This window comes from Entelurus aequoreus, linkage group LG10 (assembly GCF_033978785.1).
Source record: "Entelurus aequoreus isolate RoL-2023_Sb linkage group LG10, RoL_Eaeq_v1.1, whole genome shotgun sequence".
Classification (NCBI taxonomy): Eukaryota; Metazoa; Chordata; class Actinopteri; order Syngnathiformes; family Syngnathidae; genus Entelurus; species Entelurus aequoreus.
The window spans coordinates 23,585,474-23,608,550 of NC_084740.1; the positions used below are offsets into that span (position 1 = coordinate 23,585,474).

The 23,077-nt window shown below is 37.4% G+C and overlaps 1 protein-coding gene across 1 annotated transcript in view; it reads right to left on the reverse strand.

Annotated features, from left to right (window-relative positions):
* The window catches only part of LOC133658382 (cell adhesion molecule DSCAM-like), a 302,795-nt gene that overhangs the window by 32,539 nt on the left and 247,179 nt on the right, over positions 1-23,077 (reverse strand). The window contains 10 exon segments of the mRNA XM_062060368.1: positions 738-911; positions 914-980; positions 2,350-2,378; positions 2,381-2,419; positions 4,001-4,036; positions 4,039-4,167; positions 4,236-4,364; positions 4,561-4,657; positions 4,757-4,879; positions 4,881-4,954. Coding sequence (XP_061916352.1) covers positions 738-911; positions 914-980; positions 2,350-2,378; positions 2,381-2,419; positions 4,001-4,036; positions 4,039-4,167; positions 4,236-4,364; positions 4,561-4,657; positions 4,757-4,879; positions 4,881-4,954 — 897 coding nt within the window.

Here is a 23,077-nt window from a genome sequence, read left to right on the forward strand (position 1 = left end):
TAATATTTAATTTCTGTGAAAGCTATACTAGGGTAGAAATTACAACATACTTATTTTTAAAACAGGTAATCCAATTAATACGCTATCTTCATTTCTACATATACAATTCCATGTTTATTCCAATAACTCCAATACGTCTTTTTTTTTTTTTTTTTTAGATGTACAACTTTAAACAAAAAACTGATATTTTTTGTTTAAATATGTATGTTAATAAAAATTACCTACATTTTTTCATTTAGATTTTTTTTCCAGGAAAATATTTTTTTTCTTCTCGAAATCTACTATTTATTAATACAATAAACATTTTTTTTGGACAATAAACCTTTTTTTATTTTGGAAAAATGGTGTACTCTTGTCTTTGAAATATGCATATTTTCCTCTAAAACACAAACAAAGGTTTCCTTTCAAATAAATGTTGTTTCAAATACACCAAATTTTTTTTATATAAAGAAGTATAGTATTTTTTGAGCCAAAGTCTTAAAAAATATGAATTATTTCTCAAAAATGTATAATTTTTTTTATACCTTTCAATAACACTACGTCATGTTTTCTAAAATTGTCCACTAGATGGTAGCATTTCACTATAATTGAAATGGTCTACAGTAGCTTTGACTTTAGGCCCAGTGAGGCTAAATATTGGATGAAATGGCATCAAAACAGAAACCAAAGCACAAAATAAACCACTGCAAGATGAAATACAATAAATATGTAAACTGTCACGGACACATCCTGCTTACCGTCCTCCAGGGTCTTGGTGACCACCTGCTGCGAGGACGGTCCGGTCCCGGCTCTGTTCGCAGCCTGAACAACCACGCTGTACTGGGTGAACTTCTTCAGGTCGTCCAGCACGATGTTCTCTGTGGTGTCTCCTGTCGTGTCCAAGCTGATGATGGTAAACTGGTGGTTTCCCCGGGACTGTACTCCCTGTAGCCCACCTGGTAGCCTCGGATCACGCCGTTTTGCAGGTGCCTTTGGGGGGGCTGCCGGAAAAAAGGAGAAAGAAGAAGAAGCAATGGATGCTGGTAAAAAAAAAAAAAATCACACAATGGCTTCAATGTCTTGATGGAAAAGATAATCTTGCATTTTACATAATATTTCATTTTTGTGAAAGCTATACTAGGGTAGAAATTACAACATTACTTATTTTTAAGCAGGTAACCCAATTAATACGCTATCTTCATTTCAATTCCATGTTTATTCTAATAACTCAACACATCTTTTTTTCTTCTTCCCCTCTTAGATGTACAAATTTAAACAAAAAATGTATTTAAAAAAAAAATATGTTAATAAAAATTACTTACATTCTTTAATTTAGATTTTTTTCTGGGAAAAATATGTTTTTTTCTTCTCCAAATTCTACAATTTATTAATACAATAAAATACAATTCTTGACAATAGACCTTTTTATTTTGGAAAAATTGTGTACTCTTTTCTTTGAAATATGCATATTTTCTCTAAAACATATACAAAGGTTTCCTTAAAATAGTTTTTTTTGTTTCAAATGCATCAATTATTTTTTATTTAAAAAAGTAATTTTTTTCCCTTAAAAAACTATTGTTATTTTTGTTTTGTTTTAGATAATGTAAACTCCTTTTTTAAGAAAAATACGTTTTTTTTAAATAGTCACTTATAAAAATATTTTTTATCATGAATAAACAAGTATAGATTTTAAATATATGTTAATAAAAATTACTTACATTCTTTAATTTAGATTTTTTTTCCGGGGAAAATATTTTTTTCTTCTCAAATTCTACAATTCATTAACACAATAAACGTTTTTTCTTGACAATAGACCTTTTTTTTTTGGAAAAAATGTGTACTCTTTTCTTTGAAATATGCATAATTTCTCTAAAACAAATACAAAGGTTTCCTTTAAAATAAATCGTTTTTTTGTTTGTTTTTGTTTCAAATTCACCAATTATTTATTTTTTAAAAAGTCATTTTTTCCCCTTAAAAACAACTTTTTGTTTTGTTTTAGATAATGTAAACTCCTTTTTTCTTTAAGAAAAATATGTTGTTGTTTTTTAAATAGTCACTTATAAAAATACATTTTAACTATGAATAAACAAATATAGAGAAAAACACAGCATTTTTCTCAAAATATAAATATTTTACTCAAAACTAAAATACTTTTTGTTGTCAAAATACTGTATAGTATACATTTTTGTGGTAAAATATTGTATACACTTATATATTGTCTAAATGAGGAATGGAGGTCTTATACAGATGACACAATGCAACATTCAAAGCTTAGAGACAGGACTTTGTAAGTTTGTCAACATGCCACATACATACATACATATGTACATACATACGGAGCTCATATGAAGTAAAGAAGGTGGAGTTTACCTTCCAGGACACCTTGATGCTCTGAGGGACGTGGGCTCCAGAGTGACATCTTGTGGAGGACCGTCTGGGGCTGCAGAATAAGAGCAGTCAGTCAGCATTATTGGCCACTCGTGTCTTAAGTGGAACAGATGATCTGCCACTAAGGACAATTTATTTACTTTATATTCATACATTTTTTTACACATAAGCTCACTAGAGGGGGCTGTTGAGGTAAAAATGGATCCCCCTGACTGTTTGCCATAAACAGCAGCAAGCGCCTTGGGCTTGACAGCATATTAAAAAAGAACAACAGTATTAACATTTAAATGTGACAAATGTTGGACTTAATTGAAATGTAATGGCTTCATCATAGCTGGGAGTTAAATAAATGTGCCTGTAATGGTTTTATTTGTTTGGGAACATACTAATTAACAAGTTACACCGAGGAACATTACATGATGACGATTGCTCAATCTAATATGTCTGAAAAGAAGTAGGAAGAAGCAGAGCTTATTTTATCTAACCTTTTTACCGTGTCTCAGCGATTACTAATAATTTGTTCATTTGCTGTGTTTAATTATTAGCAGTATTTTCTAATAGGGAGAATAATAGTAGAGAATAGATAGCTTCAACAAATAAATACATTAATAAATAAATACAATACAACAGTAAAATAGTTTTGGGTGGTGGGTAGAATATTTTCCCCCTCAAAATATACAAATTATTTTTATTTGAAAATGTATATATTCTTTTTGATTTTTTTCTGAAACATACATGTTTTATTTAGTGTTATTTTGCATTTATTATTATTTTTTCACAATGGATTGTTATTCTATTTTATTTCCAAAATAGGGTGTTTGTTTTTCGGAAAATGTATTTAATAAATGTATTTTTTTAGTTTTTGAAAATATTTGTGTTTTTCTCTCGAAAAAACACTGTCTTTTTCTTAAATATATATAACTTCATGATAAGTTTTTATTTCTAAATGCATACTTTTTTTTTTAGGACATTACACATATAAAATAAAAAACTTTTTTTTTTTTTTATGAAAATGTTAATCACTTCTTAAAAAAATTTTTTAAAATTTAAAACACCTAAAAAATATTATATAGATTAGTATTTTTTCCAGGAAAAATAAGAAATACAAATATGTTTAAAAAAAAAAATTATAAATACATTTTCATGAAAATGTGAATCAAACTTGTATAAAAAAAAAAAATTCTGAACAAAACAAAATCATATTTTTTCTTTAAAAAACAGACTATTTTAAAAAAAATAAAAAAACATACAACTTATTTTCCCTTGGTAAGTAGACAATTTTTTCCCTATGAAAAATCTAAAGTATTTTCATGAAAATACACATCTTTTTTTGAGAAATATAGGACTTTTGTAATTAAATAAAAATGTTCTTAGTCAGGTATTTAAAATCATCCATCCATTTTCTACCGCTTGTCCATTTTGGAGTCGCGGGGGATGCTGGAGCCTATCTTCCACAGTATAAATAAAACCTATGAGAAAAAATATGAATATACTAAAATAGACAAACATAAGAAAAATACATACATATATAATTTATTTGTGGCAACTAAATAAATTAAGGCATTTTGCTAGGTCAACGCTTGGTACTCTCTGTAGTTAAGTCAAGAACTGAGTCAATAATTTGCTCACTAACCAGCTTCATCGGTGGTGATGGTGAGCTCGTTGCTGGGTTACTGTTGCCAATGATGTTCTTGGCCACCATGCGGATGTTGTAGGTGGAAGAAGGGTGGAGGTCGATGATGGTGGCCTGGTTGAGCTGCGGCGACACGTCTTTGGTCACCTGTGCTGACATCCACGATGCTACGAAGAACACCAGGGAAACAAATAAACAAAGTGTTTCTTTGGATGAACTCTTTTTTTATCACTACCTGATTTGTTCTTGCACTCTATGTCATATCCTGTGATGGGGCTGTTGCCATCGAAGCCCATGGTCCAGCGGAGAGCGATGGTCCGGTCCTTGACCTCCCGGATCTCCACCTCAGGAGGGTCTGGAGGCTCTGTGGTAAAGTGAAGGACATTTGTAGAGCACCGTCAGAAAGAGAAGTTTTGTCGGTTTATCTTAAGTTTTCTAGTAGTTTTATGTGCAAAACAAAGTAAAGTAAGAAAAGCAGGGTGTAGAAAATAAAACCATTTTAAAAAACGTTCTTGTGAATAAAGTCATGGCTGTCAGTACCCGCCTCAGCACATTTCTACCTTGCACCGTCAGCTGTATGATTCCTCGATCTTCCCCAAAGGAGTTGATGGCGTGACAGGAGAAGAAACCGGAGTCCTCGCGTACAGTGGGCATGATCTGCAAAGGTGGAGAGTTGCTACTGTCATTCTCCCAGAATTTATAGGGAGATTTTACCCTTTTTTTTTTTTTAGACACAAACACAAAAAAAGAACCCACCACCAGCGTGGAGACGACTTCGTCGGCCACTTCCTTGACGGTCACCACGTATCTGCTGGTCTCAGGGTTGATGATGCGCTCCTCCTTCTCCCAGCGCACCATGATGGGCTTCTCACCGTGTGCTTATGCAGCTCATCCTCTTCTCCTCGCCCTGCGTGGCCAGCGTGGTGTTGGGGTACGACGTGATCATGGCCGGGACTGGGTGGAGGAGGGAGAGAGGACGTTCATTTATGCGTTGACATTTGTGTTGTTTGCAGTGGGTGACTTATTTTTACGCTTGTTCGGCATCAAATGATTCAATTTCATGTGTTCACAATAGAGTTTTATTTTCAACATTTTCCGGAGAACTTATTTTTTCCAACTTTTTTTCCAGTGTTGGCCAATACTGATACCGATTTAATACAATATCAGCATGAGTCATACATATTTTCATTATTTTGTAATGTGAAATGTTAAAATACAATACTACACTGCAAAAACTGAAAAATAAGTAAGATTAAATATCTCAAATAAGGATGATATTTGCTTATTTTCTGTCTGATAAGATAATTCTTCTCACTAAGCAGACTTTATGTTAGAGTCTTTTACTTGTTTTAAGTGTTTTGGTCCTAAATTATCTCAGTAAGATATTACAGCTTGTTGCTGAGATTTGATGACCTATATTGAGTAAAACATGCTTGAAACTAGAATATCAACTGTTGCAAAGCTGTCTCATTAACACTCACAAAACTACTTTTTTAAAGTAATAATTTCTTACTTAAAGCATGAAAACAAAACCATGATGCCGAGCGCATATCATTATGTCAAGATAATGGCACTAGCATTTAAGAATATTTTTCAACATATTGAGCAAAAAGGTCCAAAAAATTTTATACCAAGAAAAGTGCACTTGTTATTAGAGAGAATATACTTATTTTAAGGTATTTTTGGTTCATTGAGTTAGCTAATTTTACTTGTTTTGGAAAGTCTTGACAAGCCAAATTTTCTTGTTGTATTGGCAGATAATGTTGCTTAGTTCAAATAAAATACCCCTCATTTTTGTATTTGTTTTTCTTGTTTTTGAACACTGACTTTTTGCAGTGTAGGTATGAAAAACACTAACCTATTTATTATAACGGACTTATTCTGTCTTTAAGTTGAAGTGGCGCGGTAGTTGTCTTTTGAAGACACAGAGCGGCCGCACTAAATCCAGCTCATGTTGCAGTAAGTCAAATGATGCGGACACGTTTGTTACTGGATACTTTTTAACAGTAATATGCAACTATAATTCTTTGATACTTGTTTATATTGACAAACGTGCTGTTTAAGACTGAAATATTGTTCAATTAGGGACACCTGTGAGGTACGCCTAGCTTGTGTGCTAATGCGTGCTTAGCTGATGTGTAGCTGCTAGCTCCTAGTAGCCTATGTATCATGTTTATATTTTGTAAATGCCTAAACTAAAATAGAAGAAAAGACCAACATTGTGTGTTTATCGGAGGACATTTAGATATTTGCACGAGCAAACGCGCTGCAGGACTGCTTGTATCGAAGCTAATTCCGGACATTTTTTTGCTAACATCAGACCGATATTCCATATCAATATCGGATTGGGACTTCTCTAATTTTAACACTTGTTCACTATCAAAGGAATAAATTGTTTTTACGTTTTTTTAATTGTTTTCTTTTTTGTATATTCTGCGACCCTATCTAAAGGGAAGGAGCAACCTCAACAAAGAGTGTCAAGTCTGTCACCATTTGCATTGTCACTTATACCCACTCAGAAAGTTGCTGTGCGCTTAACTTTTATTTACACAGTAAAAAATGTTGCAAACATTTGATGTGCAAAGCAAAGCGATTCACCTTTGCGTTACGACTTTATTAATAAAATTAAAGGCCTACTGAAACCCACTACTACCGACCACACAGTCTGATAGTTTATATATCAATGATGAAATCTTAACATTGCAACACATGCCAATACGGCCGGGTTAGGTAAGTAAAGTGCAATTTTAAATTTCCCGTGAAATATCCTGCTGAAAACGTCTCAGTATGATGACGTTTGCGCGTGACGTCACGGATTGTAGCGGATATTTTGGGACAGCATTGTGGCCAGCTATTAAGTCGTCTGTTTTCATCGCAAAATTCCACAGTATTCTGGACATCTGTGTTGGTGAATCTTTTGCAATTTGTTTAATGAACAATGGAGATAGCAAAGAAGAAAGCTGTAGGTGGGAAGCGGTGTATTAGTGGCCGGCTGCAGCAACACAAACACGTAGCGGCTACGTCGTAGCCGGTGTTTCATTGTTTACATTCCCAACGGATGACAGTCAAGCTTTACCATTGGCCTGTGGAGAACTGGGACAACATAGACTCTTACCAGGAGGACTTTGAGTTGGATATGCATGCTTGTGGAGATGGGACAACAGAGACTCTTACCAGGAGGACTTTGAGTTGGATACGCGCTACCGTGAGTACGCAGCTGCGGCTTCCAAACATTTGATCGCTTGCCCGTACGTGCGTGCCGCTATGTGCATGTCACATACGTAACTTTGGGGAAATATATGTGCTGTATGAACTTTGGGGAGGTGAACGATACTTTGGGCTGTGGGATTGAGTGTGTTGTGCGGGTGTTTGATTCGTATTGGCGGGTTATATGGACGGGAGAGGGGAGGTGTTTGTTATGTGGGATTAATTTGTGACATATTAAATATAAGCCTGGTTGTGTTGTGGCTAATAGAGTATATATATGGCTTGTGTTTATTTACTGTTTTAGTCATTCCCAGCTGAATATCAGGTCCCACCCGCCTCTCACAGCATCTTCCCTATCCGAATCGCTTCCACTGCCCTCTAATCCTTCACTCTCACTTTCCTCATCCACGAATCTTACATCCTCGCTCAAATTAATGGGGAAATCGTCGCTTTTTCGGTCCGAATCGCTCTCGCTGCTGGTGGCCATGATTGTAAACAATGTGCAGCTGTGAGGAGCTCCACAACCTGTGACGTCACGCTACTTCCGGTACAGGCAAGGCTTTTTTATCAGCGACCAAAAGTTGCGAACATTATCGTCAATGTTCTCTACTAAATCCTTTCAGCAAAAATATGGCAATATCAAGAAATGATCAAGTATGACATAGAATGGATCTGGTATCCCCGTTTAAATAAGAAAATCTCATTTCAGTAGGCCTTTAAGAATGAGGTATTTATGGTTTGTGCGTCTAAACATGAAAAATGGTTAGCTTATTTAGCACACGTTTTACTGTTGTAAATGCAAAAACATTATTGACTTTTCTTGTAAAGTTGATAAAGACTCTTAAAGGCGACAGTTTGACCCTGGAACAGAATATTTAATGTTCTACTATAGGAAAGCCTGTTTAAAAATACAAACAATCACATAAATATAGGAACACATTTGCAGTTGTTGGCACATTAATATAGGGAAGTAGATTTCTGTCTATTCACATCGGCCTTAAATTATTTATTTTTAATGGTATCTTAAAAAGAAAGTGGTTTGATGGCGCTATTTGCAGGGGAAAATGAGCGCTGCAGGTATGAATCCAGCACACTGTGTCAAATGTTAATTCACACAAACTTTTACAGCAGGAAGATGTTTTGACAAGCATTGATTTTGTGTAAGTGCACATTTTGTAAATACAGTAATGTATATTGTATACCTCAAATTCTTTATTATTACAAAACCCAAAAGCAGTGAAGTTGGCACGTTTTGTAACAGAATACAATGATTTGCAAATCTTTGTCAACTTATATTCAATTGAATAGACTGCAGAGACAAGATATTTAATGTTTGAACTGAGAAACTAATTTTTTTTTTGCAAATAATCATTAACTTAGAATTTAATGGCAGCAACACATTGCAAAAAAGTTGGCACGGGGGCATTTTTACCACTGTGTTACATGGCCTTTCCTTTTAACAACACTCAGTAAACGTTTGGGAACTGAGGAGACACATTTTTGAAGCTTTTCAGGTGGAATTCTTTCCCATTCTTGCTTGATGTACAGCTTAAGTTGTTCAACAGTCCGGGGGTCTCCGTTGTGGTATTTTAGGCTTCATAATGCGCCACACATTTTCAATGGGAGACAGGTCTGGACTACAGGCAGGCCAGTCTAGTACCCGCACTCTTTTACTATGAAGCCACGCTGTTGTAACACGTGCAGAATGTGGCTTGGTAATGTCTTGCTGAAATAAGCAGGGGCGTCCATGATAACGTTGCTTGGATGGCAACATATGTTGCTCCAAAACCTGTATGTACCTTTCAGCATTAATGGTGCCTTCACAAATGTGTAAGTTACCCATGCCTTGGGCACTAATACACTCCCATACCATCACAGATGCTGCCTTTTAAACTTTGCACCTATAACAGTCTGGATGGTTCTTTTCCTCTTTGGTCCTTCGTACAAGACGTCCACAGTTTCAAAAAAGAATTTGAAATGTTGACTCGTCAGACCACAGAATACTTTTCCACTTTGCATCAGTCCATCTCAAATGAGCTCAGGCCCAGCAAAGCCGGCGGTGTTTCTGGGTGTTGTTGATAAATGGCTTTCGCTTTGCATAGTAGAGTTTTAACTTGCACTTACAGATGTAGCGACCAACTGTAGTTACTGACAGTGGCTTTCTGAAGTGTTACTGAGCCCATGTGGTGATATCCTTTACATAATGATGTCGGTTTTTGATGCAGCACCACATGAGGGATCGAAGGTCCGTAATATCATCGCTTACGTGCAGTGATTTCTCCAGATTCTCTGAACCTTTTGATGATATTACGGACTGTAGATGGTGAAATCCCTAAATTCCTTGCAATAGCTCGTTGAGAAATGTTGTTCTTAAACTGTTCGACAATTTGCTCACACATTTGTTGACAAAGTGGTGACCCTCGCCCCATCCTTATTTTGTGAATGACTGAGCATTTCATGGAAGCTGCTTTTATACCCAATCATGGCACCCACCTGTTCCCAATTAGCCTGTTCACCTGTGGGATGTTCCAAATAAGTGTTTGATGAGCATTCCTCAACTTCTCAGTCTTTTTTGCCACTTGTGCCAGCTTTTTTGAAACATGTTGCAGGCATCAAATTCCAAATGAGCTACTATTTGCAAAAAATAACAAAGTTGACCAGTTCGAACGTTACGTATCTTGTCTTTGCAGTGAATTCCACTGAATATAGGTTAAAAAGGATTTGCAAATCATTGTATTCTGTTTTATTTACGATTTACACAACATGCCAACTTCACTGGTTTTGGGTTTTGTATATTTAAGTTTTTAGATGATGAAAATAGGCATTTTTGTGCTTTTTATGGGCATATCCATTATTTCTGGCTAGCTACACGGTCATTTGACGGTATTTGTTGTTTATGTTTGTGTTTTAACGTTTTAGTGCAAATGTTCTTAGGTTATGTTTTGTTTTTTCGTCTCCATATATTTATATCGTCTTGTATTTAGTCATCGCAGCGTTTGGGTTTATAGATGGGATGTGTTCGGGTTCCAGTTATTTGTGAATGCATTCAAAGAACGAAAAGCGCATTTTCCTGCTCTAACAGCCAGCCTGTAACTTGTCTCAATTCCGCCAGTCGGCTTTGATGACGACAGCCGACGGTAACGTGCGGCTTTTCTCGGCGAAGAGGCTGCCGAAGACGACGAGGAAGAAAGAGGTGACTCCTGACTGAACTCCAATCGCTCTGACACTGGAGTCTGTCTGGCGGTGCGCCGTAACCACACACTGGGCTCATTATCAACACGTTCAGTGTGTGTGTGTGTGTGTGTGTGTGTGCGTGTGTGATTCAGCAGAATGACTACTTGTTGTTAATGTCTCTTTCATTCTTCTTCCCACACATGACTTTCAGGTAAAAATTGAGAAACTCCTGATTTGGATGACGCCATATTCGTTCAAAATTAGGGATGTCCGATAATGGCTTTTTGCCGATATTCCAATATTGTCCAACTCTTAATTACAGATATCAATATCAACCTATACTGATATCAACCGATACCGATATGTACAGTCGTGGAATTAACACATTATTATGCTTAATTTGGACAACCAGGTATGGTGAAGCTAAGGTCCTTTTTTTTTTTTTTAATTAATAAAATAAAATAAGATAAATAAATTAAAAACATTTTCCTGAAAAAAAAGAAAGTAAAACAATATAAAAACAGTTACATAGAAATTAGTAATTAAAGAAAATGAGTAAAATTAACTGTTAAAGGTTAGTACTATTAGTGGACCAGCAGCACGCACAATCATGTGTGCTTGCGGACTGTATCCCTTGCAGACTGTATTGATATATATTGATATATCATGTAGGAACCAGAATATTAATAACAGAAAGAAACAACCCTATTGTGTGAATGAGTGAGAATGGGGGAGGGAGTTTTTTTGGGTTGGTGTACTAATTGTAAGTGTATCTTGTGTTTTTTATGTTGATTTAATAAAAAATAAAAAAAATAAAAAAAATAAACGATACCGATAATTTAAAAAAACGATACCGATAATTTCTGATATTACATTTAAAAGTATTTATCGGCCGATAATATCGGCCTACTGATGTTATCGGACATCTCTATTCAAAAGGTATTAGCCCTATTCTTTTTTTTTTTAGTGTATTTATTTATTTTTTTACTTTTACCATCTTCCACTATTTTATTAATAACTTGAAATCACTAAAGCAATGTGAGAATTTCATATAATTTGTATTTATTTTTATATTTATTAATTAATTTGATAGGGAAATCATAATACAGGTACTGAGAAAACAGACCTCCCCCCAAAAAAAATAAAAAATTTTAAAAAAAATAAAATAAAATAAAATAAGAATGACCCCCCCCCCCACCCCCCCACCTCCCTCCTACATTTCAGTCATAGTGTGTAACAATGCACTGCCTTCCTCCTCACCACAAGCAGATAGAGAATCACACGAACTAAAAAAAAGGAACAAAAAATAAATAAAATCACAAACATACAGAGAAGAGTCACTGAATAAAAAAAAATTAAAAAAAAGGGTTGAGATACCCTATATTGCCAAAAGTATTTAGCCACCCATCCAAATGATGAGAATCAGGTGTCCTAATCACTTGCAGGTGTATAAAATCAAGCACTTTGGCATGGAGACTGTTTCTACAAACATTTGTGAAAGAATGGGCCGCTCTCAGGAGCTCAGTGATTTCCAGCGTGGAACTGTCATAGGATGCCCCATGTGCAACAAATCCAGTCGTGAAATTTCCTCGCTCCTAAATATTCCAAAGTCAACTGTCGGCTTTATTATAAGAAAATGGAAGAGTTTGGGAACAACAGGGACGGTGTGGCGAAGTTGGTAGAGTGGCTCTGCCAGCAATCGGAGTGTTGCTGGTTACTGGGGTTCAATTCCCACCTTCTACCTTCCTAGTCACGTCTGTTGTGTCCTTGGGCAAGACACTTCACCCTTTGCCTCTGCTGGTTAGCGCCTTGCATGGCCGCTCCCGCCATCAGTGTGTGAATGTGTGTGTGAATGGGTAAATGTGGAAATACTGTCAAAGCGCTTTGAGTACCTTGAAGGTAGAAAAGCGCTATACAAGTATAACCCATTTATCATTTAACAGCAACTCAGCCACGAAGTGGAGGCTTCATTTGTTCAGGTGAACATCAGCAGCAATTTGAGTGGGGGTCTCTATTAGAGGAAACACGGTATGTTCTTTGCACTATGTCAGGGGTCGGCAACCCAAAATGTTGAAAGAGCCATATTGGACCAAAAAAAACAAAAAAAAATCTGTCTGGAGCCGCAAAAAATTAAAAGCCATATTACATGTGTCATGAGATATAAATGTAATTAAGAAGACTTAAAGGAAACTAAATTAGCTCAAATATAGCTACAAATTAGGCATAATGATGCAATATGTACATATAGCTAGCCTAAATAGCATGTTAGCATCGATTAGCTTGCAGTCATGCAGTGACCAAATATGTCTGATTAGCACTTCACACAAGTCAATAACATCAACAAAACTCACCTTTGTGCACTCATGCTCGACGTTAAAAGTGTGGTGGACAAAATGAGACAGAAAAAGAAGTGGCATAAAACACGTCCTAGAAAGTCGGAGAAAGTTATGCATGTAAACAGACTATACGGTGAGTTCAAGGACCGCCAAAATAAGTAGGACAAAACGGCGCTCGCCAAATACTTGAATCAGTGAAGCATATTTAATATAAACAGTGTGATTTATAACAATTACGGAGGTTTGTGTCATGTTTGTCCTCCTACAGAAACCATACTAAAACAAAAAAATTGATTTTTTTTTTCCCCCTCATCTTTTTCCATTCTTCATACATTTTTGAAAAATCTCCAGAGAGCCACTAGGGCGGCGCTAAAGAGCCGCATGCGGCTCTAGAGCCGCGGGTTGCCGACCCCCGCACTATGTGGACAGTTGTGGTAGATACTTCTTCATTGCACCTAAATGTCCGCACCCGCCCGAATAAATGTGTCTGCATGTGCATGATTGTGACACCGCATGTGCAAATGTGTGTGTGTGTGTGTGTGTGTGTGTGTGTGTGTGTGTGTGTGTGTGTGTGTGTGTGTGTGTGAGAGAGAGAGAGCAGCTGTGTCTCCCCTGAATGTGCAAGCGAAGCGACTCGTGCTCATGACACATCTCGGCCGCGCTACACGATGGAAGGCGGCGAGAGAGCATGTAACCCTGCAGCGCTAACTATGATCCCGCTCTCTCTCCGCGTGCCTCCTCAGGCTCTCACCAGGACGGCCATGATTTAATGATGAGAGCGAGAGAGACCGCTTTGATTATTCATACGCGGCAGACAGGACCGCCGGGCGGCCTTGGTGTCTCACGCACTTACATTTGAATAGACACACATATTTGATGTGAAGACCAGACATGCACTTTCAGAAATGCATGAATAAAAATGGAGGCGCAGAGCAACAAGAGTACTTTTAAAATGTGGAATTGATGCTTAATAATAATGCTTAGCACATGTGAGGCGGGGGCTCTCCAGAAGATGTCAGGGAAAGTGAGAGAAAAACAACAACTGAATTATGCTGGTGGCGGTATAGCTCGGTTGGTAGAGTGGCCGTGCCATCAACCTGAGGGTTGCAGGTTCGATTCCCGCTTCCGCCATCCTAGTCACTGCCGTTGTGTCCTTGGGCAAGACACTTTACCCACCTGCTCTCAGTGCCACCCACACTGGTTTAAATGTAACTTAGATATTGGGTTTTCACTATGTAAAGCGCTTTGAGTCACTAGAGAAAAGCGCTATATAAATATAATTCACTTCACTTCACTTCACTATGCTGCAGAACATAACTTTTTTGCAAAGGGGGTAAGTAACAGAATCAAAATAATTAAGTGAAAAATTAAAATAACAAAATAAACTACCAGTTTGATACATATTAACGAGTGCAATATGGCAGCGCATTACTAAGTTTAAGCTGTACTGACACCTATTGGATTCGATTTCTTATTCTGTGAGCATTTGCAAACAACACCAAGCGAGCAATACTAAATTAGGGGACTGAACGTAGTTTAACAATGAGTTAAGTTGCACAGTTATTACAAATAGTTCATTAGCGATTACTAAAGAGAGGTGTGACAACAGTGTGATTTATTGGCCTGAAAACAATTGTAGTGGGGTAACGCAGGCAACAAAAATGCTGTTTATCCATTTCAAGCTAAAGCCATGGCTGAGAGTGGAACTGAAACTTTGGCCTCACATTTTAGTGATTAGGGTACATTATTAGTAAGGAACTAAAGCAGGGGTCCCCAAAATACGGCCTGCGGGACGGATCCGGCCCGCCAGCGTCCAAAATACAGCCTAAGATTAAAAAAAAAAAAAAAATATATATATATATATATATATATATATATATATATATATATATATATATATATATATATATATATATATATATATATATATATATATATATATATATATATATATATATATATATATATATATATATATATATATACACTACCGTTCAAAAGTTTGGGGTCACATTGAAATGTCCTTATTTGTGAAGGAAAAGCACTGTACTTTTCAATGAAGATAACTTTAAACTAGTCTTAACTTTAAAGAAATACACACTATACATTGCTATTGTGGTAAATGACTATTCTAGCTGCAAATGTCTGGTTTTGGTGCAATATCTACATAGGTGTATAGAGGCCCATTTCCAGCAACTATCACTCCAGTGTTCTAATGGTACAATGTGTTTGCTCATTGGCTCAGAAGGCTAATTGATGATTAGAAAACCCTTGTGCAATCATGTTCACACATCTGAAAACAGTTTAGCTCGTTACAGAAGCTACAAAACTGACCTTCCTCTGAGCAGATTGAGTTTCTGGAGCATCACATTTGTGGGGTCAATTAAACGCTCAAAATGGCCAGAAAAAGAGAACTTTCATCTGAAACTCTGAAGATGCATTTTTCCATCGATAACGTGACATCAAGTGCGCACTCTTTCAATCAATTAGTGCGTGAGGAATATATATATATATATATATATATATATATATATATATATATATATATATATATATATATATATATATATATATATATATATATATATATATATATATATATATATATATATATATATGTATATAAGTATATATACAGCCCGGCCCCCGGCCAAATTGTTTTAACGCTATGCGGCCCCCGAGTCAAAAAGTTTGGGGAACCCTGAACTAAAGTTTAAATTCAAATTGTTGTCCTTTTTTGTGTAAAATTCAACTAAATTGTCACAAATATGAGCTCAGCATGGCTTGAATATAATATCCTATCTATGAAAGATTTTTTTTTGTGTCCAAGTTAAAAAAAAAAAGTAAGCCAGTACTTAAACAGATTTTTAAATCCTAACTAAAACTGACTTATTTGTGCTGGCGTTTAACACAAGCTAAGCTCGACATTTTTCACGTTTTTATTAATGTGTTTTTACTATTTATGGATAGCCCTGCTGAGTGTTACACCACATGTGTATATCCTATAAAAAACATTAAATATATATTTTTAAATGTTGTTAAATAATTTCCAAAAATTCATGAAATACAAATAAATATCATTAAATAACACAAAATATTGATTTAAAAAATAATTTTCCAAAAAATATATAAATTGGTAATGAAATTAAATATTTGGTCATAAAATAAATACTTACCGTATTTTCCGCACTATACGGCTTTGTTCATATATAAGGCGCACCGCATTATAAGGCGCATAGAATAGACACTACAGTAGAGGCTGGGGTTACGTTATGCATCCATTAGATGGAGCTGCGCTAAAGGGAATGTCAACAAAACAAATAGTGATTGTACTGACACTTCTACTTGCTGCTCTCTGTTCAACGACCCACTGTTCGAGTTTGTCCTCCAACTGTAGCCATCTCGCTTTGTTCAATCGGAAACTCTGTTTAGTCTTCTTTACTTGGCGCAGGTCATCATGTTGCTTCCTCCACTTCCGCACCATTGATTCATTAATGTTAAATTCTCTCGCTGCTGCTCTATTCCCGTGACCAGTCACGCAGTAGAAACTGCGTGACTGATCGCCTTGAGTTTAAACTCTGCGTCGTAAGCGTGTCTCTTAATAGGAGCCATTTTTGGGTCTTTACATAAAGTTTAGGTCTCGCAACTACGGTAAGCAGCCGCCGACTTCATTTTCCCCCGTAGAAGAAGAAACGTTTCTTCTTCTACGGGGGAAAATGAAGTCGGCGGCTGCTTACCGTAGTTGCGAGACCTGTTGTGGCTCATCCATTTTCTACCGCTTATTCCCTTCGGGGTCGCGGGGGGCGCTGGAGCCTATCTCAGCTACAATCGGGCGGAAGGCGGGGTACACCCTGGACAAGTCGCCACCTCATCACAGGGCCAACACAGATAGACAGACAACATTCACACTCACATTCACACACTAGGGCCGATTTAGTGTTGCCAATCAACCTATTCCCAGGTGCATGTCGTTGGAAGTGTGGCTCAATATTGGTCCATATATAAGGCGCACTGGATTATGAGGCGCACTGTCAGCTTTTGAGGTAATTAGAGGTTTTTAGGTGCGCCTTATAGTGCGGAAAATACAGTAATATTACTTAATAATATTTGTATGTTTTATATGTATGGTTTAATATATTATCACAATATTAGATCATCATTTCATACTTAAATCATCTATTTATTTGTCTTTATATTTATGTAAATTTTGGCACCAATAAAATTGTGATATGACTGTTTTAATTGTGCTAACCCATTTTGCAGTGGATCTCATTTTTGCGGTGCTAAGTCATGGTTAAATGTAATTTTGAATGATGTATGTTTTTGATTTTTTTTTTTTACATATATTCTCTTTATAACAGAATATAACAAAAAAATGCAATATCAACTATTTTAGGGTTTTTTTTTAGGCAAAAATCAGAATTTCCCCAACAATCAATCAATGGCTGATGGAAAACAAAATGTCTACTGTGTGTTCTGTGAAGGTTTATTTTAAACTGCTCCATGTAAATATGAAATAATAAAGACATTAAAGATAATAAATATAAATGAAACTCTTGTTTTTTTAATTGGCTCTGTCTTTGAAGATGATGCACTGTGTGTTTGTGTGTGTGTGTGTGTGTGTGTGTGTGTGCCTGCTCTCCCCCAGATGACGGAATGTGTCAGACTGCCGACGTTTAAAGCTCATCTCTTATTCACAGGCAGCCCCTCCCTCCTCCTCCCCCCTCCGCCTCGCCATCATCTCCCATCTCACCGCCCCCTTGCAGAAAATTGCTGATTTATTTTGCATGGCAACTATGAATTTTAAGTAAGTCCTATTAAAAGAGTCTCCTCGCCCCGTCTCTAAATGTTATTGCTTCTTAACGGTGGGTGGGGGGTGGGGGCTATTTCATATTTGCCATCTAAATTCCGAAGCCTTGACGTCCGAGTTCACTGCCAAGTTGACGAAGAAGAAGGCCACACGCTGCCAAAAGATGTGTTTTTGTGCAAATGTTCCATACGCGCCGACAAAGGCATGCTTGGATGTTGGTGTTAATACACACGCGACATGCGTGTCAGAGAGAAACATATGAAATGTTCATGGTGTCAAGTTCAAAGGAGATGAAGCAATAATCCTAACATGCTTCCTTCCTCCTCATCTTTATGCATTCAGCCTGCCTCAACCTTTGCATGTATTCCTTTTTTTCCAGCTTTGTCTCGTTTTTAACCTCAGAATACACGCATCACTTGTGTGTTCATTGAAGTAATAAAAAAACCCACACACTTTGTTAGTCTTGCCATTGTCAATAAAAACCCAAATGAGGACGCTTGCTTGTTTTCCTCCTCTTTGAACATCTGCCAGCAATGGAACGAGAGCAAAACATGAAATAATGTCTTATTTATATTTTTAATCCCCCCCCACAGCCCCCATTGCTGTAAGTGTAGAGAGGGAAAGACAAACAGCAGATAAACACGCACCATTGTTCTGCCCCTAAGCACATGTCAGTCTCTAACTGATGCATTGACGGATTTAAACGAGGTAGAGATGCGTACACACACAAGCTGTAAACACAAACGGTGGGAGAAAACTCAAGCTTCTACTGAGACGTATGGTGTCCAAAGTGCTGCCTGCAGCTCATGTTTTATTGGCCTATGTGTGTCAGGGTAGTGTTGGTCGTGACCCCAGGATTAAGAGACGGCAAGCGAAGTGCAGGTACATTTTACTTGCCGTATTTTTTCACACCAAAGGGCGCACCAGATTATAAGGCGCATTGCTGATGGGCGGGTATATTCGGGTCTTTTTTCATACAAAAGGCGCACCAGATTAAAAGGCGCACTATTAGGGTCATATTATCTTTTTTCTACATCTAAACACTTCCTTGTGGTCTACATAACATGTAATGGTGGTTCTCTGGTAGTCTACGGGCTAAAGAGCGTTTTCTATTCAGGCTCCAGAACTCTGGAATGCCCTCCCGGTAACAGTTAGAGATGCTACCTCAATAGAAGCATTTAAGTCCCATCTTAAAACTCATTTGTATATGCTAGCCTTTAAATAGACCCCCCTTTTTAGACCAGTTGATCTGCCGTCTCTTTTCTGCTCTGCCCCCCTCTCCTGTGTGGAGAGGTTTTTAGGTGACCACAGATGAGGCGCTAGCTGGGTCTGTAGTTCCCTCCAACGTTTCTCATTGTATCCCATTGGGTTGAGTTTTTTCTTGCCCTGATGCGGGATCTGAGCAGAGGATGTCGTTGTCCTTTGAGACACTTAAGATTAAGGGCTATATGAATAAACTTTGATTGATTGATTGATTGATTGATTGATTCTTTGTTAAAAATGTTGAATTAATTATGTTTTACGGACCATTTTCAAGCCGCTTTCTGACCGTCTCTCCAGGATGCACCGTTTTCTGGGCGCTCTTATTTACGTGGCTCCACTTCGACAGTGTCATTTTGTACCGGTAATTTTTGGCCCTTTCATAGCGAGTCTACTGATAGGTATACCGTAATTTCCGGACTGTAAGCCGCTACTTTTTCCCCTCGTTCTGGTCCCTGCGGCTTATACAACGGTGCGGCTTATTTACGGCCTGTTCTTCTCCGACACCGTCGAAGAGGATTTTGGTGGTTTTAGTACGCAGGAGGAAGACGATGACACAATGATTAAAGACTGACTTTTCATATACCGGTAGGCTGGTTATTTTGATAACGTACATGCGAGCACTTTGTACTACTTTGCACCGTTGTATTATTTGTACTCTGCACGAATGCTGTTCGCCATGTCAAAGATGTGAATGTTTGATTGAATGATTGAAAGATTTATAGTTAATAAATGGGACGCTTTGCGTTCCCAAACAGTCATCTCTGTCCCGACAATCCCCTCCGTGGTAGCAGGAACCCCTATATACCACGGTAATTACACATCAAAACCCTGCGGCTTATAGTCGGATGCGGCTTATATATGGAGCAATCTGTATTTTTCCCTAAATTTAGCTGGTGCAGCTTATAGTCAGGTGCGGCTTATAGTCCGGAAATTACAGTAAGCTAGAACTGTACTCTATTTTATATTAGAAATGGCGACAGCGGAAGATTAATTCCCCACAACAAGAGGACAGAGAAAAAGAAGGCGCTTATATGGACTGCAATGATGAATTTTCAGGACTTATGCAGATCTCAAATACACATCAGCAGGAAACAATACGTAAGAAAGGATAGTTGTGCACAATAGGTCAAAACTAAACGCCAGATGATATGTCTAATAATAGGTGCCATTTTGGGGTCCTTACACACACACCATAATAATACTTGTATGTTGAAGCACAGTACGTCTGACTACGGTAGCCGCAATGTGCCGACAATCCATCAAGCGGAGCGGCTTCGTAGCTGCCAAAGTCGTACTAAAACATTTTGACAGATTCCGAAGATTTTCAATTAAGGCGGGACCCCTTGTGGGTCGCACTTGGCTTCACTGTAACCACGGTGGGAGACAAGGAAAGATCGGTGTGTTGTTTCCTTTAATGTTAATAAACTTGCAATGTTATGCAAAGGTATAGTTATAACAATTATATAGACAAATGATACTATGATAGTCACGGTGGTGAGTGGGGAGGGTGCGGAATATTTTCTCATCCCTAGGGGGGGGGCGTGACAAAAAATAATTGAGAAGCACTAAATTAAGGACACTTATTATGCATGTCTAGCTTATGTGCTCTTGAGTTCTGTTGCGTAGCTGTTCAGCTACACAACAGATGACTCCACTAAAATATAGGAAAAGACTGACATTTTTGTGTTTTGTGGAGGACATTTTGATGTTAACTGGCTGTCCACAAGTAACGGATTGCTTGTATCGGAGCGTTTATACCAGGGGTGTCAAATTCATTTTAGATCAGGGGCCACATGGAGAAAACGACAACTTCAGATTGTTTTCTTGGTTTAAAAATAGAACAAGCACATTCTGAAATTGTACAAATCATAATCTTGTTGTTTTGTTTTTTTTACACTTACCGGTACACTTTGCGGGTTAATAGTTTTCTACCTTTATTTGTTGTTATTTATATTTTCTGAATGAATTATGTGACAATGTTCATCAGTCAACTCATTGGTGTTCATTTTCAATCTATCAAGATAAAAAAATTATATCAAAATCAAATTACAGGATGTTATTTATGTAGTTTGCTCATTTTCCTCGACTGGTGCACTAACGTCACGTTGTTTATTTTGTACATATGCAGCATCATCTATACAAAGAATTGCTATTTCGACATCCAGTGGAGACATTTACAACAGCTGTTTCTTTCATTCAAAAATTTCAGGTTAATTTTTATACTTAGCAAACTCATCCCGCGGGCCGGATAAAACCTGTTCGGGGGCCTGATCCGGCCCCCGGGCCATACGTTTGACACCCCTGGTTTATACTGTATTGGAGATTTTACAAGCAAACCGATATAATCCAATACTTTTTTTTTTTCTTTCTGATATCGGACCAATATCCAATATCATTATCGGAACGGGACACCTCTAATTGCAATACTCCTAAATTGATAAGTAATAGACAATACTTAGGAGAGCGATAATGGGAGCTCTCACACTGTACAGTGACATGAATTGATTAACGTGGACCCCGACTTAAACAAGTTGAAAAACGTATTCGGGTGTTACCATTTAGTGGTCAATTGTACGGAATATGTACTGTACTGTGCTAATCTACTAATAAAAGTTTCAATCAATCAATCAAAAAAGACTTGGTGGAGTCACAACGCCGCCAGCGTTTGTTCAGCGGGTGGTAGAACGTGGAAAGAAACAGGATCAGAGGCCCGCCGCATAGCAACCGGCTTCTGTAGTCATGAAAAGCGACCTATGAAAAGTCGTGTTTGCGCCAGCGCCTGCAGCTGCGACCACAAAGCGTCTCGGGCCACTCGGAAAGCTTCATTACAGTACACTGACACATGAATATCCATAACATGCCAGGCGGTGTTAGTCCTCAAATATTTCTCTCTCCACACAGATTATTATCCCCGCAGCGCCGCGGGGCGCAATAAGGCTCATATTTCACATCCTATCAGATGCAATTGTGGAATTAAATCATTATCAAGTGTGAGCGGAGGCAAGACGTGTTGCTTCATTTGTTTGTTTGCCTTGCTTTTAACCGGCTCACACTCACAAATCAGCAGGCAAAAGGTCAAAAATGGCGACAAACATAGAAAAATATTTTAGTCGTGAGTGTTTGCTTGTAAAATGTGAAGCGGACACCCTCATTTCCACAAAGAAAATGCATATACAGTAGGTCTACATGTTTTGGACATTTTTGATATGACTCTGGTAGTGATTGTTAGAATAATTATGTATATATTATCACACTAACTTTATACTTAAGGGCCGTTGCTATAAATTATTGTCAATTGTGCTGAAGTGGTATTTTTGTATCTGTGCAAGCTGGCAGTCCAAAAGATTGCCAGCCGTCTTTATCAGTGTTGTGTCCAGACTCGGCCTGCTGACAGCCAAGGCCGAACACCGCCGTGACGCAGACAGAGCAGAGACAAGGCCGAACACCGCCGTGACGCAGACAGAGAAGAGACAAGGCGATATGATCTGCGTCAACTAATTTTCATTTATTCTATAATCACATATTGTGTCTAACTGGAGTTGTGGAGATTACCCCCTTCCCTCAGCGACAGCTTCAGTGATGTAATAGGGCCCTTCCAAATAAATAGAGGAGACGCGCGGGCTTGACTTTTAGAACGTAGTTTGTATCTGTAACTAGCATACAACCCAAAACACGTGTCTCCTCGAGCTAAATTGAACTCTGTCTCTGCATGATTCCTTGCTTCTTGTCTGATTATTAGATGTCATCAGTGTTTGAACCTGACATGATACTGCCGATACCAGATCTTCATGCTCTAATATTGATTTTTAAATAAAAATAGCAATACTTTTAATATTTAGTTATATATAAGTTGTATTAGGGTTGTCCCGATACCAATATTTTAGCACCGGTACCGGTACCAAAATGTATTTCGATACTTTTCGGTACTTTTCTAAATAAGGTTAACCACAAATAAATGGCATTATTGGCTTTATTTTAACAAAAACTCTTACGGTACATTAAACATATGTTTCTTATTGCAATCGAAGAACAATTTTGTCCTTAAATAAAATAGTGAACATTCCAGATAATTTGTCTTTTTGTAGTAAGTAAACAAACAAAGGCTCCTAATTTGTCTGCTGACATCTGCAGTAACATATTGTGTCATTCCCCATTCTATTATTTTGTCGAAATTATGAGGGACGAGCTGTAAAAATGAATTATTAATCCAGTTGTTCATTTACTGTCAATATCTGTTTTTTTCCGTTTCAACATGTTCTATCTACACGTCTGTTAAAATGTAATAAA